Source organism: Netta rufina (genome assembly GCF_964035555.1).
Source record: "Netta rufina genome assembly, chromosome: 3".
Lineage (NCBI taxonomy): Eukaryota > Metazoa > Chordata > Aves > Anseriformes > Anatidae > Netta > Netta rufina.
In genome coordinates, this window is record NC_140125.1 from 67,178,158 (window position 1) to 67,203,501 (window position 25,344).

The window sequence follows — 25,344 nt, forward strand, 5'->3', positions numbered from 1 at the left end:
CCACTGGGCATCCATTTAACTTCTAGCACCAGCTACGCTGTAAAACCGTGCACATAATTTATTTGGTGACCTGTGTGTGTGGGAAGCATTATCTAGGCGAAACTTCTCACAGTCTGACAAAATGCTTTGATTTGTACTGTTCAGATGATTGAACAAAGAGTTTAAGCAATCACCAACAATAGCTTTTATCTCCAAATGTGCTAAAAGTGTAATACTACATGAGAGCAACCTATCGCTTTAAGAGCAGATCTGATAAAATGGAAGTGATTGGATAAATATTACATTTTCAACTCGTACACATCTTGTCGATTAGGTTTAAATATTGAGTAAAGTTCATGTTTATCTTAAATATCATTTTTAGCAATTTCCCCATGCGATATTCCCAATACCCCCATGGTATCCACGGTAACCTCTCTGCTTACATATACCTTAAAATACACATTCATTCCCATTAGGTGAAGTAAACAGAAAACAGCCATTCCTCAAGCTACTGCTGATTTTTCTTTTAGCTAGTATTCAGCAGTCTTTGAGAAGAGCTCCCAGTTTAAGTCTGCCACATGCATTGACAGGCAGGTATGTCACCAAATTCTGTTCCCTGTGTCAAGGAAAAACTGATTTAATCACTCCTTATAATATATACAGTATACAAAATACAGGTAAGTAATCGCTTCCTGCATAATCCCAACAGTGCAGATTCAACAACTTAAGGTATTTCTTTAATTGCAAAGGTACCATTACTGTTCTTGCCTACTGTTGCTACTCTTCCCAACATTTAATCTATTCCTTCCCTATACTATAAAAAGCATTTTATGTATAATAATCTGACACATGCTGCAACGCCTTCCAAAAGAGAGACTCGCCTCAGAGAGGAATCAGGCTTGATAACATATTAGCAAACCCTAACATTCCTTTGTCTTTTACATGAAAACAGAAAGGATTGTAGGTTAAGAGTAAGAACTTTCAGCCCAGAATTTCTATCCTAATTTTTAAAACCATTCTGCCCCTATGGGCCTGCTTGGTACCTTTTTAAACTCCTTATGACACATTCACCTACTTAATAATTACCTTTCTGAGAAAGCAGCCGATCAATGTATTTTCTGATGGTTTTGCATAATAAACTCTAGAGAGAAAAGCCAGCATGATCCTTGGGACACCTACTAGTCCCACTACTCTCCCTATGTTTGGCATGTCATCCCCTTACTACATGGCATCAGGTACCACAGACAGATGACATTTTGTTAGGAATGGCTGCTACTTGGAAATAATTGTTTAAAGTTTGCTACGCAGCTGGTAGGAGATTTCAGAGACCTTGCGAGACACATGGAGTTAAATGTTTAAGCTGTTTTTCCCATCTTGTTCTTCAAAACCTTAAACTGGAAAATCCCTCGAGTGAAAAGTCAGGGAAAGGCTGCCATCCCTTCTAGAGTTAAAAGATGCTTTTGTAAGATTTTAGGTCAGATTAACCTTTTGCTCACAATAGGGCTGGTTATTGGTTTTTATTTTTTACTGTCTTTAACACAGGTAAAAAAAAATCAATATGAAGCGAGACAAAGGGCTCTGGAGGCCCTGGCTACACCAGCTTTTGGTTTGGCTCATGCACAATCCTACAACACGCTGAGGCTGGGAAGGATTAGCCTGCTTGTGTTGAGTAAACCGATGATACTCAATAAACAGTTTCTGTTGTAAACCCCTTAGGACGTGCAAAGCCACACTAGTTGGCATTAGACCAGATAAGCTGCCGAACCAGCTGTAATCTCATTTAGACCTGAGCTGATCCTCCTGTCCTTTCATTCCACAGGATCAAAGCAAACCACTGAGGAGGCAGCTGTATTATAGCAGCAGTGCTTGCTGGATGCGGCAAACATTTCATAAATTCCTCTCCTTGAAGCAAGCCTGAACATAATCTACCCAGAGCCAGTTCAATCAATGGATTTCTGAATTCATTAGTCTTATTATTACAGGATAACTGTTTTCTCCACATAGTGTGGTAGACGTTGCAAGCCAACTTTGCGAAATAGCTCTTATTGCTGACCATTTCTTTCTGGTAATGCACCTTTGCATTTTTGCCGTGCCACATGAAAATGATTTAAAACTCTTCTACGCAGTATTTTTTTTTAAAGACTGGAAATGAAACCAATTCACATATATTCAAGTAGGAAGCACCAATAATATACTAAAGTCTTCCAAGCGTAATTACTGGCTACCTGCTTGTATGCTTCCATGCATCAGTAACAATGACCAATGTTTTCTGAGCTTAATGACAGCAGATGATAATAGTGAAAGCAGAGATTATATCATTGTAGTAGCATAACAAATACAGACTAAAATTACAGATGAGAAAGGAGGCATTCTAAGAAAAAGATTTCTATTTGCCCTTTACTCTGTGTTCTCTGGTATTAGGAAGGAGAAATATTTTCATTGTTAAAGAACTAAATAGCTCCTCTTAAACAAAAAACACAAAAGCAACAGGTCTTTTAAACTAAGCAAAAGTGAAACCCAAAGCACTGGATCAAATAAGACTTGAGGGTAAAACATTTGATTTATAATCAGTCTGGAGTTTCCACTGTGCAATTATAGTTAAAAAATTTTAAAGTGTAATCTTAAAAGCTTTAGAAGAGCATAAAGTGTAATTCAGAAAATGTATCAGCCGTTCCACTTCCCAACAGTGAAGTGCTCAATACAACACATACTCACAGATAAAGGAAGTAAAATTAGATTTGTAACTTACATTGCAATAGCCCAATATTATAAAAAACATTTACAGTCCTTCTTTGATTTAGTAATTGTATTATTTGTTAACATAAAGTTAAAATTTTCTGGTGCAGCTGCATTGGAAAAAAAGAATTATCCAGAGCAGAAGCAATTCTTGTGTCACACACAAGTCACATTAACAAGTCTTGGATCACTCCTTTTTGGAGAATGAAGAGTAGCCACCAAAACAACTTTGGCCAGAAAAATAGGGGAGGCCATGTAACTCCAACACCTAAAACCAGCAGTGTCTGTGACTTACTGCTATTTGCAGACAGCATAAATATAAAACACATTCATGCATGTGAGTACAACGGACAGGATCCCTTGGAGGGCACTGCTCCAAGTTACGGAGCACAAGATCCATATCATCTGAGCGCACATCCTAACCTACGGTATAAAGATCTGTAGGACTTCTGTACCTGTTCATTAATGTTTTTAATCAGGGTATGAAAGAAACTGTTCCTGTAATAAAAAGCTTCAATAAAGTACAATACAATCAGATGTTTAACACAAGGAAGTGATTTGTAACAGATTACTAAAAGGAGATGTTTATTGTGAAGCTTTTTTTAAGCACTAAAGCACAGATGTGCTAGAGCATGTTACAGGCAGCTGGCAAAGATAAGCAAAAGGTATTTGCACCTCTCATCTACAGATGTGCAAAAAACCCCAGTGCACATCTCTTCCTCAATCACACAGAAGCCATCTGATGTGTTAGTTAATGATTCCCCTCTCTCCACTCCATTCTTCAGACATAAAGGGGTCCCATTTAACATAATCACTTAATAACAGCAAAGTGATGGGTATCAGAACCCTAATTCTTCTAATATTTGCAAAATCCAGCTCTTTGTAATAATAATAACACCATGATAGCAAACTGTAAAACTGTGTAATTATACTTTAATTGTATTGTGAGGCATGCATTAATCACAAAGTTTAAGTACCAAGGATGGAATTATAATAATTCTGTAAAACAAATTTAAGCTAGCTAAGTAGGTCAGAACCACTAGCATGCAACAGGAGACCTCTGGGAATTTATCAGTTAATGGCTATTTATGTGCAAATGAGTGCCCTCCAACCCTCCCAAATCCTGTGTAGCTGAAGGGTATTTCTGTTAACCAGGAGCATGCTTAACTGCTGAGGCATAAATTAAACCATTTATTGGAATGATTTTAATTCTTCTCTCCCCCCCACCCACTCTTACTACTCTCCCTCCACCCTCACTAGCAGCAGAATTTACAGTATTAATTTACATGGAGATAGGACTGCTGAAGAGTTTTCAGAAATTACCCTCTTTCAAAGAAGGAAAAAAAAAAAAAAAAAACAAGAGCTAGAGAAAAACTTTCAGTAAGACAGGAGCGACGCAAATCTTCCAAAGAGTGGGCTGAGCTATTAGAAATGCTAGAGGTTCAGTACTATGGCAGTACAGTAGAAATGCTTTTATAGAAATGCTAATAAACTCTAATGAAATTAAATTGTTTTATGTCCTTATATTCTAAAGCTGGAGAAGACAGTGAAGCTCAAGCTGGATGTCATCAACTGTAATCTCTGTTGTAATGCTCATACTGTACAGATATCAGAAGTTTTCTTTAGAGAAAGAAAATACGCCAACAAAAGTTTCTTGGTTGCAGGAAAAATCTTCAATTCTTGAGTTTGACTTAAAAAATAGTAGCCATTTTTGATGCCTTAGAAAAATAGATGCCTTTACAAATTACTCAGAATCAAAATGTATGGCATTTTCACTATGATGTAAAATGTGCAAGATTTACAGACAATATAAGTGATTTCTGAACACATAATCCTAACAGTAATTCAGTGCAAGTAATGCAAGTATACTGCAAGTGTAACATCAAGATTGACTCTTGGGGTTATTTTTTATTTACTAATTTATTTTTCCCTAGGAATGTACCGACATTTTCTAGCAAATCCTAGAATCCCAGAATACTGAAATGGTAAAAGTTTGATTGTCCTAACATCAATTAACCATACCCCACCCCTGTTACCCTAAACAGGGTCACGTCTCCCCAGTGTCTAATAATTACATTGTAAAAAGTCCCGTTTGCCTGAATATATTCCCTATGGCATTTGGATAATCACAGCTGAGCTATAGTTCATTATTATGTAACAAGTAAGATGACCATGGTGCTTGCTAATGTCATCTTTGCACCTAATACCAAACTCCATGTAAATGTAACACATCAAGCAGAATCACAGAATCGTCTAGGTTGGAAGAGACCTCCAAGATTACCTAGTCCAACCTCTGACCTAACACTAACAAGTCCTCCACTAAACCATATCACTAAGCTCTACATCTAAACGTCTTTTAAAGACCTCCAGGGATGGTGACTCCACCACTTCCCTGGGTAGCGCACTCCAATGCCTAACAACCCTTTCGGTAAAGAAGTTTTTCCTAATATCCAACCTAAACCTCCCCTGGCCCAACTTTAGCACATTTTTAGCCCATTTCCCCTCATCCTATCACCAGATACGTGGGAGAACAGACCAACCCCCACCTCGCTACAGCCTCCTTTAAGGTACCTGTAGAAAGCAATAAGGTCGCCCCTGAGCCTCCTTTTCTCCAGGCTGAACAAGCCCAACTCCCTCAGCTGCTCCTCGTAGGACTTGTTCTCCAGGCCCCTCACCAGCTTCGTCGCCCTTCTCTGGACTCACTCAAGCACCTTGATGTCCTTCTTGTAGTGAGGGGCCCAAAACTGAACACAGTACTCGAGGTGCGGCCTCACCAGAGCCGAGTACAGGGGGACAATCACTTCCCTAGATCTGCTGGTCACACTGCTTCTTATACAAGCCCAGATGCTGTTGGCCTTCTTGGCCACCTGAGCACACAGCACCTTCTCCCCCAAATGATGCCATTGGAGAATACCCCTGAATATACAGGTGGGTGTGAATCGGAAAAAATCCCTTGGAGCATATCTTTTGCAGCTTTAAAATATTTTAGGTAGATACCTGGAACACACACTCCAGTATTTTCAAATGCACACCACCAATAGCTAATCAATCTATTCCTGTCCAAGCAAACAAAGAATGCCAATGAAAATAATTGCTATTGTTCTCCTTGTTGATTCTTCCTAGGTAAAACAAGGACACAAAAAGCAGTAAAAGAAAACCTCATTGTCCTGGCTGTGTAGTTGCTCATTCCTCCCTTCTCCTGCCCCTCAGCGAAAGGCTGCACACACTCAAGGCTGTACTGCACGCTTCTGAGGCTGCAGGTGTAGTCACTGTGTTACCATACAGAGAACCAAGAGGGTCCTGCTCCTTAAAACAGATTTGTGAGCTCACACATCAAACCAGAGGCTTCTTGCCACTCTGACAGCAGCCAGAGATTAACAAGCGAACAGAACTATTTGGCAAAAAAAAAAAAAAGTTCACTCCTGTATTTTCTTTTGGAAAGAATGAGCACAGCTGTACTATCAGAGCCAGCGGCAGCCCACAGTTACCTCTCCATTCCCTGCAGTGAGGAGCTGCAGCCTCGATTACTTCTGTACCTTCCAGCCATTGGCAGGGTCTCAGCATTGCCCTAAGGCTTTAATTAACCCCGATCAGAGATAAACAGGGCCTTCTGGTTGCGAAAAAGAGAACAGACAGTACCTCCAGCTCAGCAGAGAACTAAATAAACCACAAACTGTTTTCACCTTCCTCCGTTTGCTCCTCTCTGTAACAGTGTCAGGAAGGAACCCCACCAGAACACATTGCAGAGTATGTTCAACTCTTCCAATTTTGTTTCTAGAGAGGACAGCATGGCCCACTATTTCAGAATCATTTCACATCAGGCACATTTTCACTGTTTAGTACCACTGGAAAGCAAGCTGGAGCTTTTAAGCATCAGCAATTAATGACACTTAGACTTGCTCCAAGCCAAATAAAACATAACAATGCACACCTACATGCCCCAGATCAATTATTTTTATTTAGAAAAAGTCTAAAAAAGCATTTTCAAAGTCATTTTTTGACAGATTTCCATACTTGAACATAAAACCACAGCACAACCTTCCACAGAGCCACTGTGGTGTGCATGTGGTACAGGCCCCCTTCAGACACCCTCTGGTCTGGTTTCTTTTATATCCACCAATTTCTGGTTTCACCAAGGTTTTGTTCTGTAAGGAAAAACATGGAACACTGTTTAGGAGGCATCCTTACTAACCCATCACCAGCATCATCAAGCACTGCTTTATTTCAAGTCACTGAAACAAGTGAAAGGCTGGGGAGCACCCCGAGTCACTAAAGGAGTTCATCTCAGCACTGATCAGCTTACAAAGACTACCCCGACAACTGGTTGTCCAATACAGTCTCTAACAAGTGCAAAAAAATAATAATTTGATTCCACAACTAGTTTTTGCAGTCTGTCAGAGCACTGACGTTTACAGCCTGCTCTAAATAACCAAACAAAAGTGCTTCTGCTACAAATGAAGGCAATTCCTTCTTCACTGGCACAGAGAACAACAGACGTGTTGCCTTTGCAATGTACTTCTTCATACTGGGTAACTTCTAGCACATCTCCCTTCAATCTTTCCTAACTAAAACCAATTCCCTCAAACTTTTACAAACTTCCTACTCTCATCATTTACTTCTGCAAAGCTCCCCAGTCTTCAATTTACTCATAAATGCTCTGCAAACTGACATGTTCAGAACTGTGCACAGAACCACAGCTAAAAAAGGAACAAGCAGTTCCTATCTTTCACCTGAAAAAGTTTTACTAACACACTTCACAACAATATCTAACTGTATTTTTATTTTTATTAATTTATTTTACTTTCTCCTAACCAGTCGCATCAAGCCCCGCTTCCTAACACCATACAGGCTGTGTGCACAGAAAAGGCACTGCCACAAAAGTTATCCAACAGGCAGATTTCAATCAAATTTCAAATAATTACTTACAGCCATTATGTTCTTACAAATTCATGTAAATAGCCATGTAAACAGAGGTCAAAATATAAGAACTGCATCCATCCCATGCTCCTTTGAGATATTAGGAAATCCACTTGAACTACCATTCACAAACAATTTTGGTTTTCCTCCATAGACCAGGCAGAAATTGTGCTAGTGCGGGGACAAAATAATTTATCTTGCTGCCATCCGTGCTGAATGTGGGTGGCAAAACCTACAAAAAAGGGTAGGATGGACAGACAGGGGTAACAGCTATGTCAGCTAACCAACCACAGATGTAGATAATATCACCTTTGCTTCTGTCACCTCATGGTACGTACTAGTTCCTGAATTTCTTTGACAGCATGGCAGCCACGTCGAGCTTTCCATGTGTTGTTTCAGACTTCCTCTCTTCCAAATTCAATAGTTGGTCTTCATTGTATTTCCTCTCGTTTATGAGTTCTCCAAGATACCATGGTAATTTTGAATTCTGCTTCTCCTGCCCATTTGAAGACACTGAGCTTGTTTGTGGACAAAAATACTTTATTTCAGACAAACTCTGTAGCTCAGATGTTTACATCAACTACAAGTAGTTGTGCTAAACAGTTCCTCATCTTCAGTGATCCAAAGTGAAGCCATTAAACATTGATAACAGTTAGAACACCATTCAAGCAGCACTGAATCTCTACACTAATTAGGTTCTTTATGGAAATATTCCCTCTCATTCCTACAGACTCACACCATTTTGTGGTAAAACTGTTTGTGCTTGTAAGGCTGCTGTTTACTTTTCTCTTCCTTTTTTGTTATAAGGCCCAGAAGCAAGCAAACTGGAAGTTGTTTTTAAGTCACAGAAGAAATTTCATTATTAGCAAAAGCATCCCAGGAGAAGAAGAATCAAATAATATATACCCAGGCAGAGCACAAAAATAAACAGAAAACACAGAATACATTTAGGTTTATCCCTCCTCTTCATTCAGGCGCTCATTTCACGAGAGAGCCAAGTTGCCTTTGCCAGTAAGGCAGTCCCATAGTTAGCAGTAAGAAAAGCTGATGCTGCTAGGTTAAAGCTGTCAGGAACAAAACCTGAAATGAGCTTGAAGGAAGTAGTCATTACTCAGTTTCCTAAGCACCAGGGATGGAAAAAAAAAAAAAAAAAAAGATCATTCTACTGACCACTGGATCTTTCAGAAGTGCCCAAACCACTATAATTCATGTTGTGTTCAACACTGGGGTGCTTTGCTTGCTTTTTCACTTTCCACCATTACGAGTATATCCACTCGTTTAGTTAGCATAAGGATTCTCTTTCAGTTCATTCAGATTTTTTTCTGCTCTTTAAAGGTCAATTTTCTTTAATTCACGCAGCCATGAATTACTTCTCCTCTCCAGGGATCACCTCCTCTCACGGGGCTAGCAATGGAGGGAGAAGTTCAAAGGGGGGCATTTTGGGGGGGACCAGTTTCATCACACACAGTTCAGTACAAGTAGGTGACTTGTCTAATCACTCTAGACTACACTGACTTGTGCTTGTCCCCAAACCCTCAGTATTTTATCAGTCGTGTCTGTCATCCCGCTAAGAGAAGGGAACAGAAGCGTAGAGGCACAGATGCACGCCGAACAGCCTCTCATCCTCCGTCCGCTTTCTCCACTCTCCCGTGCAGGCTGTCAGTAGGAGGCAGCATCGACTCTGACAGCGGCGGTTCGGCACCACAAAGTAGTTGGGAGCTCGCTTCATTCTTCTGTCATTATATAAGCAAGATGACACTGTTCTCTAATCCAGCCAAAGCTGATAAGTACCATCAACCTGTCACTTCCTACATTTCAAATTCTAACATTGCAGCATCAAAGAGTTTTTACATTTCGATTTCTTTTGCTGGCAGCGGTCGGTAGCCTCTCATTCTCCCACGGTGTTCTAATGCAGCATTTGCACACCGGGGTTACTCCCAGCCTGAATAGCAGGTCATCCCCTACTCACTGAGCTCATCTGCGGCCCATGTGCTAGGCAATTTAGATCCAATCAGCCCTTATTTAGCTCAAGAGTAATGAGCAGCATAGTGACACAGACTTAAGCCTGACCCTCAGGACACTGCTCATCAAGCAGTAAAACTGTGACAAAATCATTCATCTTCCACCCGCTGGCAAGAAATAATACTCGCACTCACTGTATTACTTTTTCAAGATATAGGGAAAAAAAAAGTCCTGAATTTTCATGATGTGAGACATTAATTTGCAGAAAGCTGAATTCCCTTAAACCCCCCTGTTGCTATGAGCTCACCAGGGGGAAATAGGCCTTAGGAGACTGAAATGGAATAAAGAAAATTGCTTCAGCTTTCTTTTCATTTTAAATAAGCCTTAAATCTGACAAGAGATATCCTAAAGAGAGAAGATATATATATCTTGTAAGGTAACGAAGAAACAATCAAAATTAAGAGATAAGAAGGCTACTTGTGTATAATGGTTTTATTGGTAAAGTATTTCCTTGTCTAACATCCACAACAAAAAAATACTCTGTATGAAGAGCCATTCTTACACCTTGTGCAAAGAATAAAAGAAGGGAAACAGAGCGAAAACTGTTTTGGGGGAAAACTGTTTCAAAAGTGAGATGCTTCCATCAGAAAACAAATCTGCACGTGATGTCCTTCAGGGAGGAAATATTTCTCTTAACTGCAGGGTCCCAACTGGCAGGTTCTTGGTACACCTGGCTATGATTTTACTCTTTATTGTGCGGATTTACTCTTTCACAACAGTAAGCCTTGTACTGCTGTCAGGTAGGCCACATAAAGCCCACATGAATTAATTTTTGATAGATAAAATGGATGCAATGAACAAAAGACAGAAGCATTTCAATCTGCAGCACAGGGGACAGAGCTGTGTATCTTCGTAATTAACGTCAGCACTACACTTGAGTTGCTTTGGCTTTGTACCTGTAATGATATCAGCATTATCGGGGCATCAACAATCACAAGATTTCCTAACTGCTTTTGTTATTTCGGTTCATTCTTAAAGTGATTCTGAGGCAGATGTTTTATTACATCCTAAACACAAATATGAAATTGATTTTAATCAATCAGCTCTGGTGTGACCTTCTAGTGATTCAAGGAAACTGACAGGGAGAAGTGGAAGTCAATATTCTTGCAAACCTGAACCGATGCGACGCATGCACAGAAACTTTCTGCAAGCAAAGGACAAGGTACAGGGTGCACTGCAGCTGTGTACCCCATTTCATTCCTTCGGACAGTAATGCTTTCAGAGCAGAGGACCTGCAGTCAAAACACTGCAGTTTCAGCTAATCATACCTGATGTTCAGTACACGAGGGAGAAAGGTACAAAACATTACTTTACACACAAAAAATCCTGAAAAAGCAACTCAAATCCCAAATAAAGTAGGATGAAGAGTAAAGATCAATGTTAATTTTCAGAGCCACACCTTAATGCAGTAACCACAGCTAAGAACACATCCAGAATTCCCACAGAAAACTCTAAGGGATTACTGGAAAGGATTTAGACACAGCAAACCTTTCAAAACACTGCTATATTATAAAGCAGTGCTTGCTTCCTATGCTCTAAAGTACAGAAAGACTGAACGTTTTTACACTCATTCAAACCTCAACTTTATTTGTACTATCACGGCACCTAAAAACACCAAAACAAACCTTAAACTACTTTAGACCTTAGGTCAAATTAGCACAGCCAGCCATGCTTGCTCCCCAAATTTAAGATCTATGCTATGAACTCAGAAAGAAAGGACCATTTTCCACGTAGGTGAACAAAGGTCCTAGCAATATTTAATGACTTTCTAATGGTCATTTATTAAGCCTGGCAGATCTACGAGCCAAACCAAGATCTAACAATTCAGTGGTTCAGTCACAGGCCACGTTCTGCTTATCTGGACATCACAGAAAATATACCTGTGGGATGGAATGGGTAAGAGAAGGCTCATGCTCTTCCAAACTCCTCTGGATACAGTTTTCAGAAGTTCAACATCAGAAAAATACATTTTACAAAGACTAACACTAAATCCCCTGAGGGGGAAGAAAAGAAGGAAGAGGGGGGAAGGACCTTTCTATTCTCCTCATGAGCTTATCTGCTGATTTACACGGTAACAGAGAGCCGGGGAGAGGCTCCTGTTGGTCTCAGAAAGCTTCCCACAGGGTGTTTTGATGGCAAGTATAACGCAAAAAAAATTACAAATGACTTTACATTTCCATAGCAAAGATATACTGGATAATCTATTCTTATCGTGATTCCTCTCACAACCTTAGGGTTTTAACAGATAGAAACATCCAGTTTTGCTGTTATCCATGGTCCCATTATTACTGTAACTTTTAATTAGAGACATGTTTACCTGAGTAGTATTCATTTAGAGCTTATAAAATATACACACTGAAATTTTCAATAACTTTTCAAGTCCTTCAGCATTGTACACGTGGGGCATAAATACAGTACACACAGGGTATAAATACCCATGAATTCTTCTCAAAATGAAATTACTGTTTATTATGTTATTAGGTTTGTGGTACTTTTCATTTCTCCTATGGGAATCAGTAGCAAGTCTCCCTGAAACTAAGTAAAGATGCTCAGAGTACCAGCAGTGATTTTACACCTAGGCATGCACTTGCATTTTTACAATCCCGTACCTCAGTGCTAATGCACTACAAAAACCCAATGCCAGGATGATGATAATGAGAGAAAGCTCATGTCAGAGCGATACCTGATTACAATAAGAGACATTTTAACATGTTTCAAGCACTTCTTTTAAGAATAAGATATTGCAATGCTGGAACCTACTGTTTCCAGGCACTCAGCAAATTTCCCTGAGCCTGTGTCCATTCTTACAGCGAGTTCTCTCAAATCCATTAGATGTCTGTATTTTTATTAACTCAGGGTTTCTTTTCGTGTCATGAGGCACTCAGATGATGGGAAGTGCCAGAGATTTGGAACAAATGAAAGCACACATGGCCAAACATCCTGCATTAACCTTTTGTTAAAGAAAAATAAAATCAGGATTCTAAAGCATTGTTTAGAAACAGAAACAAAAAATATACGAAAAACTGACACCTGAGCTAGATGGTGAATGTTCCAAGTAAACATAGGAAGCAAGCACCTTGTACTTCATGGTTTTGGGGGTTCTTGATTGTTTACTGTTTATTTTACACATGCTTTTAAAAAGGAGACTGTATTAAAATACAATCTTACACTTCACACTGAATCTCTCTCTGAAGATCAAATACAGGGAAGTGCCAGCAAGTAGCATCTTGTTTCCAATTATCCACTCACCACAGATCAAAAAAGTAATAAAAATGAGTTCTACTGACAAGTCAGTTATATTTAAATATATGGACACTGAAATAGTCACAATGATAAAAATTAATTTTTAAAAAAATAATGGCCTAAAAAAGCTCATTTAAAATGGTAAAACTATAGGTATATGCAACAATCAAAGCTACCAGTACTTTTCCAGAAGACAACAAAATACAGAAATTCCTGGAAAGGGTTATTTTAAAACACAGTGGTATAAAAATGGTGCAGGTGGGGGTCTCTTTTCTGATGCCTTTTAAGAAAAAAAGAAAGGAAGAAAACAAGCCCTCTATCAAAACCATGTATGCCAAGTTTTAGCCCAGAGCAAGTTTTCACAGCTATGTTACAAACCCTTGAAAATAAAGGTTTATAATGGAAATGCTGACAGACCCTTAACCATAGCAGCATGAATACCTATAATTAAAGCAGAGCTTTTGGCTACACCTCACTCTGCAAATGAAAGATTGCTATTTTTACAATACTCTCAAATAAAAGCAAGTGGGAAACCTGGAACATGATTCTAGCAACGCAATAAGATATGTTAAAGGGGACTGCTAAAACTATTTGACATTTTAAGCTTTAAACACTGAGACATTTAGTTTAACGCACCTAAGTCAGTATTTTCATAATGCTCCTTAATCAGCAATAAAGAATGCTCCTGTGAGCCATCATCCGCGGTTAGCAGAAAATGGCACATGAAGTTGTTATTTCCTAACAGCCTAGAGGGAGCTGCTTCACTTTAATCAGTGATCTCACTTCCTTCCTACCTGCAAATTCTCTATTGTACAGTTATAAAACTATTAGCGTGCAATGTGCAGAAAAAATTACATTTATGAAAGGCCAACTACCTTGTATCTGCCTGAATTTTAAAAACAGGAGAGAAAATCGCATTGAGCCGTTTCATCCCTTCCCACATTTCTAAACAGACCAGGTGTTACCAGTCTGGTTAAGCCAATAATACTTTCACCTTTGGTTAGCACAGTCATCCACATTTTCTGAATGAAGAAAATCTTATTAGCATTGTTTTACTCGTATGTTGACAGAGGACTATTTCCAGTGAATCTGTCAAAGTGCAAGAGAGAACCAGCAACACTTCACTGTTTCTCATACCACCAAGATCAAAGTGTTTTATAAACCTCAGGGAAATTAAACCTTGTAATTGATGGAATAAATAGGCTGATAACCAAATGTATAAATACAGAAGCTGAAATAAAGAACAGTTAAAAACAAGGCTCTAACAATACCTTAACATGCCAAATACCAAATATGGCAACAACATGCCAAACACTATTTGAGCATGTTGGTAATTCAAACATTTCATCAGACCTGGATTTAATAAAGAAGAGGTATGAATACTGTACTATCGCCCACGATGTCCTGAGAAATCTGTAATAGACTTCTGTGCCCTTTTGTCTATATTACAAAAGGACTACGTAACTCTCAAGTTTTGGAAAGCTTCAGAACAATGTCAAGTTATGAAATAGGCAACTTTCACAAGTCTCCCTACTTCATCTTAAAAAAGCAACACTACAAATACAGCGTATTAGCTAACGGAGAAAATGTCAAAGTATTTTTGAAGTCTCCAATTTATTCCAGTAAATACATTCAGTTGAACTGAAATAATAAATAATAAATCAACTAAACTTAGTTTCATGCTTCATCTTTTTTCAAAAGACTGCCTGAAAAACAGTTGTCTTCGGATGTATAAGCTATTGACAGCCGCAGTCAAACTACTAGACAATAACAAAGAACCTAGCTGAAGAGAGACCTTGCATACGGGCCTCACTGTTCCTATTATGCACTCTTCCACAGCTCTTTCCACATATTTCAGTCTTGCACATTTGAAGTAATGGCAGATCAATAGCTGCTTCTTAATATAAATATAAAAAAAAAAGCAGTTTGGGCTTCAAACTGGAAGACTACCTCTAAAAGGCATCAGTAGAAAAAAATATGCTTATTATTGAAGGGCACTGTAGATGTGGAAACCTGAACTAGCACATCAAAGCAAAACTGCTTCCAAGTGGTAAAATATGATTTCCTTCTTTTCTAACAAACCTTAGACAAGTATTTAAGACTCCATAACTGTTGTGTTTGATTGCAACCTTGCTGAAAGAAGAAAAAAGAATTAGAATGAAGTCAGAAAAACATAAAATTCACTGGGGAATGAAAAAAAAAAAACACCACAAGAAAACGTTACTCCAGTAATTTAGTACAGATAATTGTTTTGAAATTTCCCGTGCCAAAAAGAAATAATATCTGAAACAGTGGCAACTGAATGACTTTCTACAGTGTCACTAATTCGTTACAAAATATCAAGGGCAGCAAACCTTTGTTAACTGAAATAGTAAGGAAACATTTCTAAAACTCTAAATGCAGCAGGGCAGATTTCTAAATTTAACATATCATTCACAATCCTCTAAAGCTCTCTCTTACCTTTTGCTATACTTCAGTAAGAAATTAGTATGAACCACAGCTTAACCCGAACACTAAACGCATTCCAGTCTACATCCACAGTCTAACAAAATAACTTACCTAAGTCTGGCTAGAACAACCTGAAGAAAATTCAGGACCATACTCAGTTCAGCTCCTCGACAAGCAGGCAGCAGCATAGTAAAGCCATCATTTAGTAACTTTTCCTCAGAAAGGCTCAAGTAGCAGCTGGTCTCAAACACTTCTTGGACACCATCAATGTACGTTGAAAGTAGAGTCCAGAGATTTTGTTTCTGTGTGTAGTCATTTTTGGCTACTAAAAATTCCTTTGCTTTGTCACGGAAAGCATTTGAGACTTTCTCAGCTAGGACACTGATGTCCATATTCTTCTCAACATATATCAAAAGGAAAGCAAAATGACCTCTCCAAATGAGAGCTCTCTGAGACATGGTGACAGAGGATGGGGTCAGGAAATCCAGAAGATCCAGCACTCTACTCACTATATCTTCTGTCTCTGCCACAATTGCTAGCATAAGGAACAGGTTAAAAAAGTTCTGCAGTCCCACTTCTGTCAGCTCCTGCATTCTTTTCCGATGGAACTTGGAATAAATTCTACATTAAAATAAAACAAAAAACAAAAAACACAAAACAACAAAACAACAACAAATCAAGAAAGAAAGTTTGGTAAAGCATTAAATTTTCTATCTACTTGATACAAAAAATCACATTTTCATGCTTTTAGTTTACAGGTACCCTGTAAATATCGTCTTTTCCCTCCCCTCATCTTCTCTTTTAGCTAATGGAACACATTATTACAATTTCTGGTCCACTCTAAGGTACAAATTAGGGTTTTCAGCTCAGATACAGCCTAACCTTCCTTTCTTATCCAACCTCCAGTAGAAAGCTGAGCACAGTGTGATGAGCAGACCCTCTATTTTGTCAGTGACACGTTTCCTCCATACCATCCCTTCACACCACACAAACTCAGCCCATGAGGGCTACTGCGACAGGAAGCAATTTAAGTGGTATCTCTCAGTATTAGCGAACAATTCCTGTAGCCCAGCTTTTTTCCTAGCAACTGTTATTTCCAGGTGGCACACAGAAAACAAAAGAAAAATAATCAGGAGCCTTCCATCCTTTAGATACTGATTTCTCTTATGTTACACTACCAAAGTTTGCCTACTCAGCTGTCACTGCAGTAAAACTAGAAGGAAGATTTTTGATGGAAATCTCCTTTTCTCTGCAATACTGCCCTTTATTGAAGGCCCATTGTATGAATTGAGGACTACAAGTCCAGGAGAAAACAGGGAAATAGAGGCATTTGGGAGAGAAACCTCTACTGAGCAGAAAGATTTTAAGAAACATTAGGATGTATTGCTTTACAATAGCATTAAGTCCTATGTAGCTGATGGTGAGAAACACTGCTACTTTGCAACTTTAAAGTGACTGGTAAAAAGCAGAAATCTTTTACACAGTTATCTTTCATGCTCAGATCTAGCTTTTAAATAAAAGTCACCATTCTTGTGAAAGAGGAATAAGATGAAAATGGGTAGCTTAAACTTTCCTTCTGTGCAATTAAAATTTTGGGTATATGCTTCCCCTTTAATTTGAAGTGAGTTCCACATACAGTAGTTAAACATCCATAAAGGCTGTTTTCCTATCCTGTCACCTGGAAAAATAGTTGGAAGTGGTGCTGAGGTTATCAAATCTAGCCACCAAAAATTATAGCAAATCCAATTAATGTTGTTTAGTAGTAAATTACTACTGACAGGCATTTACGTTCTTCATGCATCAATTAATGCTTGGTTAGCTGCTGAAAACAGAGTTCATCCCAAAATCATAGCTGTAGGCTGTTAAATTTTGCTACTTGTATAATTAATTTATTCAAGTCAGAAGCGATGAATACTGGTTGAGCAGACAGACAAAGTGTGTGTTGTGTATTATTATTCCCCCTCTTAAATTAGACAAAGTAACAAGCTATAACAACACAAAAACTTAAGTATAATTTGTTTTCAGTGAAAATGAAACAGACTAATTAAAATTACTAACCAAAGCAAGACACTGATTCAGCATTTAACAATATATTTGTTTCAATATCTAGTTGTAGCAATTTCAAAACCCAAACTTTACTGACTGTAACAATTCGTGAAGCTTACATAGCTAGTACATGTATTTTCCCCTTCTGATACAAAGATAACCCTTCTTTTTTGGGAGAGACATACTACATAGCTTTATAAGGTCTGCGTGCACATTTTATCCATTTTTTATTTACATATAACTTAATCTTAAAAGTCAAAACCAGCAAAAAACTCCCACACAAATCTAAGTCAGTTATAATCAATGAAAGAAATCTTAAGTGTTAGCACCTTTAACAATCAGTATGATATCATTACTAAAAGTTTTGAGGACTTAGTAAGTATACGCAATGTCATAATTTTGATTAAAAACCATAAATATTTATGCTGTTAAATATCATGACTTAGCACCTCTCTTAATTAGTATGTTTCAGAATTAAATGAAAAAGTAAAACCCTCACAAAAAATATTGTGAGAAATGTTGGCAACCGTATAAAGGAAAAAGGAAATATAAAGGGAATTGAAGGCATAGCAAGAGCCAGGCTGTATGTTCTTAGACAACACATGGCTTACATGCAGCTCAAAACAGAATTTCTGTGCTTTAATTACATTACCTTACTGGCAACAGGGTTGTACCACTGCATAGGTTGCCAGTATACCAAATTCCTGGCTGGTGGGACGAAACAAATCATCACAGGCTGTGGTTGCCAAGATGACTCTTGGACCCAGCTATACACCTGTCACAGCCTTAGCTGGCAACAGAAACGAAACGGAACAACTGCCTTCTTCAGATCATGAACACCCAGGATCCTTCACCCCCTTTACTTTCTCATGAGCACTGTACCCCACTTTGCTTTAGTGTGTGCCTCAAAGGGCCATGCGGTCAGACCAACTAGATCTCTTATGGTACGAGAAAAAACAAATCGCAGCCATACCGTCCTTTAATTTGTTTCCAAGGATGCACACCACTGTTCTCTGCCTCTTCTTTCATCATCCGTGCCAAAATGCTGAGAAAAATGAGGTAACTGTTGCTGGACTCATACAGGGTGGGGACCTGCTGTTCACAACAGCAACTTTTTACCAACTCAAGCATTGACAAAGAAGTTTTACTGATATTTGCCAGACCCTTCAGACCAAGCCACGGAACAGTAAAGCAACTGTTCTAAAAGAAAAAATAAAACAAGTGAATAAGATAAGTAGCAATAAATGTTAATATTCAAAAGACAGTAAGATACAATCCCTCACACAAAGAAAAGGGCATGTTCGTACCACAACTCCAAAAATAAAAACACATCACAAATGTGCAAAGTGTTTTCACAGGATCTTAAAATCTGTAGCCTTAATGAAGAATAAAAATACATTCTAATTCATATAGCAAATTCAGGCATACTGTCATTGACCAGTCAATTTTTCAGAAGTATAACAGTCATGTTTGGCCAAAGGGGTATCATAATTAATTGCTAAAAACTGAAGATGGTCTACGTGCAATTCTGTATTTTTATATATTCATTTACTTACCAGGTTCTTGCTGTAATAATCCCAGAGTATGGTGACAGCAGATAGGTTCCAGTCCCAGAAACTACTCAAAGTCAAACAGCACTGAAGATACATTCGTAACTGTTCCTCTAACACACCGGTCTTGCAAAGGGAATAAAAAGTTTAAATGTAGGAGGGAAACATCACCATGTCTACATATAAACCCAATACTATCAGAGTACCCATAATCATTTCTTCATATAAACAACGTTTCTATTAGAATGAATCCAGAGGAGGGCCACTAGGATGATCAGAGGGCTGGAGCACCTTTCCCATGAAGACAGGCTGAGGGAGTTGGGGTTGTTTAGCCTGGAGAAGAGAAGGCTCTGGGGAGACCTTATCAAGGCCTTCCAGTGCCTAAAAGGGGCTACAGGAAAGCTGTGGAGGGACACTTAGTCAGGGACTGCATTGATAGATAGGATAAGGGGTAATGGCTTTAAACTAAAAGAGGGTAGGTTTAGCTACAATAGAAGGAAGAAACTTTTTAATCTGAGGGTGGTGAGGCACTGGCACAGCTTGCCCAGAAAAGGTGTGGATGCCCCATCCCTGGAGGTGTTTGGGCAACCTGGTCTGGTGGGGTGAGGGGGGGGGGGAACTGGGTGGTCTTCAAGGTCCCTTCCAACCCAACCCAAACCATTCTATGATTCTCAACATATATAATATAAAGTAAATGGCATCTGCTATTACAAGCAATGAACAAGAATATAAAAGCTGACACACACACTGTCATCCAATGCATGTTGTAATGCAGCCAGTAAAATAATTCATCGTGCACCCTTTCAGGTGTCCACACTGTTGTAGACTTACTGTAACCTCAATATTGGGGGCCTAACTTGAAACAGTTGCACGGTACAGAACCTTACAGAAGAGTAAATAGGGCATTACACTGAATGCATAATAAATCAGCTGAATGTTTAAACCCTTCTGTCATGTATGTCCAAAGGAAAACTCATTCACCACTGATACAGAGGGAAGGTACAGCTATCTCAAGAGGTCATGCTTCTCTTAACAGTACAGAAAATGGGAGGATCTTTTTATTTCTGAATCATGTCCCTTGTTAAACTTCTGCAACACTGCAATATTGATAACATCCCAGACAATTCTGAATGAATAGCAAATAAACCTCTGAGCAGTTGCAAATGAGTTCCTCTGCAGAAAGAGAAACATTTTCCAAACGTTTCCATCAGTTCCAAACTTTGCAGACGAACCAAAGATGACCCACAGTGAAGAAAATACGAAATTCCAAATAATTTGAACACAATGAAGCACTCAGATTATAATTGTGAGCTACTGAGAGTGAGAAAGCTTTTGATATAAGCAAAACTGGACTTGTACCAAAATTAGGATGTAAGGAGCTCCCCATTCAGAATGAAACCACGTGTTTAATCCAGCCTGGTTTAGGCATCTACTTCAGGATGATACTAAATATAACACCCTGGGAGGACTTGACCACTTGCTTTGTGATGAGAGAAAACCCTGAACTATTTTCAAATACATCTAAATACTACACGGGCTTGGAAATCCTAAATGCTTAAGATGAACTAAAGAATGATAAAAGGGGGAAGAAAAAGTAAAGAGATACAAGATGGTGGGACCTGATGATCTTAAAGGTCTTTTCCAACCTAAATGATTCTGTGAGATGAGTCTTATGACTTAAAACATAGCACCAGGAAGGGGAATGAACAAAACCTTTCATGTCTCAGATAAATATCAGGAAGCTCTCTCTTTCTGTTCCAATTACATCGCTGGATCATGGACTATACAGGGTCCTGGTTTACCTATGTCCAACATTAACCCAGTTCAGAACATGGCTGAATAAAAAACCCAAAACAATAAGAAATACAATACAACACAAAACAAAACAACCTACATGTTTTTGCTTGATGCCAGGCAAAAAAAAAAAAAACAACACAACATTAACCTGTGGGGATATTTTTGTTGTTTTTAATGGTCTTTCATTGAGTACCTGTTACTGGAAGACAGTGACTTAAATTTCACCCACAATGCTCTCTCTTATGTCTACTGCGTCTTAGATCTGCTTCCCCCCAGTTGCAGTAGAACACAGGAGTTGTAACTCATTAACTTATCTCTAGCTTCATAGATTTGGATATACATTCCTGTGGAAAACATTATTTTCTACACTGTATCAGAACACTATAAGCAATTACAGCAATCATCTACAATAACTTCTAATGTCTGCCTTCTCTTCTTATGAAAAATTAATCTAGGTTATACACCTTCTAAAGAGGTGTATTTCTAATGCAAGTTGAAAATTGAAAAGGCATTTTCAGTTGTCATAGAAAATTACATATTATATTACATTACATTATATATAACATATGGAAAACACTGAAGTATCCATAGAGAGAACACTTCAAGAGAGTAAGACGTAGTGAATAGCAGTTCAAATACAATAAAAATGTCAACAAATGAAAGGTGATCATCAAGAATTGTTCTTAAATGACATAACACTACATCTAAAATTAGTAGTGTCCCCAAAATAAAAATAATCTCACTCAAAACCAAGGGACAGAACTGCAGCCATTTTCAACTGTGCTATTTTTTATGAATAAGAATAGGAGTCTGGATATAAAACTAACTGAATAGATCTATTCCTCTAGAGAGATCTACCCCGTTACAAAAGACAACAGAACAAACAAAAACCACACACACCCATTTTGGAAAGAGAATGCTTAGTCCTAAAACTGTAATTTGTGCACAGGATTATATTTATGATCTAATTTAACAAACAATGACTATTTCAATTAAACTAATTCAACAGGAAGCGTGGTATTGTGAGCAGCTTCAATTTCAACCCTTATTTATCCGTCCAACAATAGTTTTAGAACGGCTTCCAAAACCAAGATAGTACTGAAGGCTTTATCTTGAATTTAATATGAAAGAGTTCTCCAGACTTCAAATACCCCTGGGATTAATGGATTCTTTCATTTCTCTTTTGCTTAAAATGGTCTCCTGCACTGCTGGAAATACTATGAGAACTCTTGAGGTAGTCAGCTTTTAATTTATCGCAGAAGGGAGGAACACCAGATACTATCAAAATGATAGTATTATCTAAACACAACATTTTTCTATTATGACCTCCTACTGAAGAAATAAAATTGGTTTCCTAGAACTACAAGTAGTTCTGTATTTCGTTTAGATTAGAATTAAACACCAAAGTAGTGAAGGTATAATAAAATTGAGTCAGAAATCAAACAATCATGAAGCATTTACTTCCCCAAATGAGAGAAGGCTAGTAAGACAGACTGCTATCAGCCCTTACAAACAAACAAAAAACCCCTTTTGATTCTCACAATAACAGTTCCTAAACAAATTCATCGTATACTAACAACCCATAAATTTAATCAGTTTGATGTTGCCTAGTATACAAATACAGATGTTCATATTCTTTAAATTCATAGTACAGTAATTTTCATTTTGTGCAAACAGAATTGTAGACCAGCTCTACCTTTATTGTTAGTCCCAAAACAGAAATCCAACTTACAAAAGAACTAGGCAATACATCACGTAACCAGTTTCCAATAATTGTCTCAAGTGTTGAAGATGGGGGTCTTTGAATATAACTGCTGGTTTTGTGATACAGATGGGAAACCTTTCATACAAGCAATTGTCTTCAACTCTATCTATCAAGATTAAAAAAAAAAAGGTGATTACTGGCTGAGAAACTCACCAATCTGTCAACTGTTTGAAACTGAAAGGATATATCTAAGGAATCATAGAATGGTTTGGGTTGGAAGATACCTTAAAGATCATCTAATTCCTGCCATGGGCAGGGACACCTTCCACTAGACCAGGTTGCTCAAAGCCCTATCCAACCTGGCCTTAAACATCCACAACTCCTCTAGGCAAGCAGCACTCTACACTTGCCCAGGTATCCACTACTACTCTTGCCTTTATTTACAGCCTACAGAGTATCTTTACTTCCCACCTATATACTGGTCCCCCCTAAACTGAACAGCACCTTTACATCTTTCCCTTGCTCAGCTATATCCTTAGAAGCAAGGAGTTCCTACCTGGAGACTGCAGCAACCCTCTGCTACCTTTACCTGGACATAGGGTACTTTCCTCAGGAAGTCCTTATCACCCCCAAAACCAGGCACATGCTGCATGAAAGTAGCTGAGGTTGTCTGCTGCCTGCATGAGGGCTGTCCTCTCCATACTGGGGACCACCGACATGACAAAAAGGGGGGGTGAGAATCCATGGGCAAGACTTGCTGCTCAGGGTCCTGCGTGTGAAGATGGGACCACCGCAGAGGCAGAAGCCATGCATTCAGGGACAGCAGGGACCATGAATCCAGAGCATCATCCCATTACTGACACAGTATTTTACCTCATGAGAGAGGCATGTTCTGTGATTATCTTGAAGATTCGCTGGTTCAATTCATAAGAGCTGTTCTCAGTTAATGTGACTAGAGTCTTCTGGTTTGCACCATCACCTTCACCATTGATATTTTCCTGAAAACCTTAGCTTTAATCACTAAGTTCAACCATTTTACTTCAAATACCAAGAAGTTGCAGTTTTAACACTGGTTAGTCATTTTTGCATCCCAATATTGAGCTGTCCTAATGATGTAAAAGCTAACTCTAATGTTTGCTGATTCATCAGCAAAGGTGATGGCTCTTTTCTTTCATGATGCTCCCTTACCCTCAGAATTCATACCTGCAACAGTGGCTATTAAATCACCTTTTCACAACACAGAAATTGAAGGTCATGTGAAAAGAAATTATCAGTTACTGGTAGGAGAAAGATTATCAGTTTACATTGCAAATTTATGATACGTACCTTTTTCAAACACACAAAAATATACACAATTAATTTCATTTCAATTTTCCTCATCTGTTGTATATTCCCATTCACTTTATGTTCCCACCTTTATTGTCTATAAGCTTTTGAAGTTAAGGAGCAAGAAGCACAAGTGGATTATGAAGTTGATGGACATCATTTGAATCCAATGATATTAAACGTAACCAGATTTTAACCTCCCATATACTTAAAAAAAACTAAGGTTCTAATCACTAATTCCTGCCCTCTCTTGTAAATGTGAGATTCACTACAACCTTTTCTTTCAACATTTTTTGCAGAGCTATTACTGTGCATCCCTATGCACTCTTCTATAGAGTGCATGCTTAAAGGGATGGCTTAGGTAGGATTCACTAACAAGCTAAAGCCAAGCCTGAGTGGGCAGTATCTTCAGTACCGTTCCACTGTTCATTTCAAAGAGGAGTCTTCTCCCTTTTTTTTCCCTGCTTGTCCATGTTCCATTTTATTACTGACTTCTTGACACTTCATTGTGCTTCCCATTCCCATTTTCCTGGTCTCAGAAATACTCACTTAGCAGATACTTCAAAGGTACAAGTGGATAATTCAAAAGGTAAAAGCAGACACATGAAGCTGAGAAACTGACAGAGGAGATGGACATGTCTACAGGTAAAGGAAAAGCTCCCTCCTAGACACTGTCAAGAAAGCTGGAGTGCAAGAAGAAGAAGGGGAATGCGTTTTTTAATAAAAGTATGTACCATGCACTCACATATGCATGTATAGGTACGAATGCTCTCCAAGGAGCATTTCCTACAATCAACTAACTCCATAATGGAAAAAGGACAAATTTCAAGAAAGGAAATAAGGTAGGTGACTCCTTGGACTGTTGGTAATAGTTGCAAACAACTTTGGCAAACGGGTTTGTTTTAAATCCAGCCATAGTTGCCTTTGGAACTTAAAACAGTCATTTGTCTTGTATTTCTGTGTCATTTTTCAAATCTTCTGAACTCAGCTGTCTAGTTACCTTAATAACTGTCTACAAATCAATACCTGTTTAACAAAAGCATCAAAAATGCTTTGTATTTTGTGTATATTCAGCTTTAGGATAATATTTGTTTTAAAATAGTAAGATTTCACAAGAAAAGAGGAACATTAAATATGTAAGAAGTGTCCTCTTACTGTCGTCAGGTTGCTGACATACAGAACATTTTCCTATGCAGGAGAATGGCTAATAAACTACTTCCGATATTGTTGCCTCGTATCTCATCTAAATTTCTCTAGTTTCTCTCCAAGAATGGTAAGCATCCAGTAAGTGATGTCATCACTATAGTTTTAGTGTACATGCACAGTATGCATATTCAATTATATACCATGAAATTGTTCAAAAAAAAAAGTTAACCTTTTATTAAGCCAAAACTATATACACAAATGTTAGAGTTTACATGCAATGTGATTTTTCAACTTTTTAATAGCCAGCCTCTTGTATCAACTATCCTAACAACTACAAAATATATTTCTGTACAAACTGTAAGAGGCATTGATCCTTACTCTGCTTCTACTACATCTGTCACTACTGCATGAGCAAGGCAGTAATAGCAA

At 38.3% G+C, this 25,344-nt stretch overlaps 1 protein-coding gene across 1 annotated transcript in view; it reads right to left on the reverse strand.

The window, feature by feature from the left end:
- The window catches only part of MMS22L (MMS22 like, DNA repair protein), a gene marked incomplete at its 3' end in the record, with an annotated part of 94,624 nt that overhangs the window by 40,529 nt on the left and 28,751 nt on the right, over positions 1 to 25,344 (reverse strand). The window contains exons 12-14 of the mRNA XM_084284741.1: positions 18,948 to 19,067; positions 18,365 to 18,591; positions 15,457 to 15,966 (exon numbers count right to left, since the gene is read on the reverse strand). Coding sequence (XP_084140867.1) covers positions 15,457 to 15,966; positions 18,365 to 18,591; positions 18,948 to 19,067 — 857 coding nt within the window. The remainder of the gene's footprint in view (positions 1 to 15,456; positions 15,967 to 18,364; positions 18,592 to 18,947; positions 19,068 to 25,344) is intronic.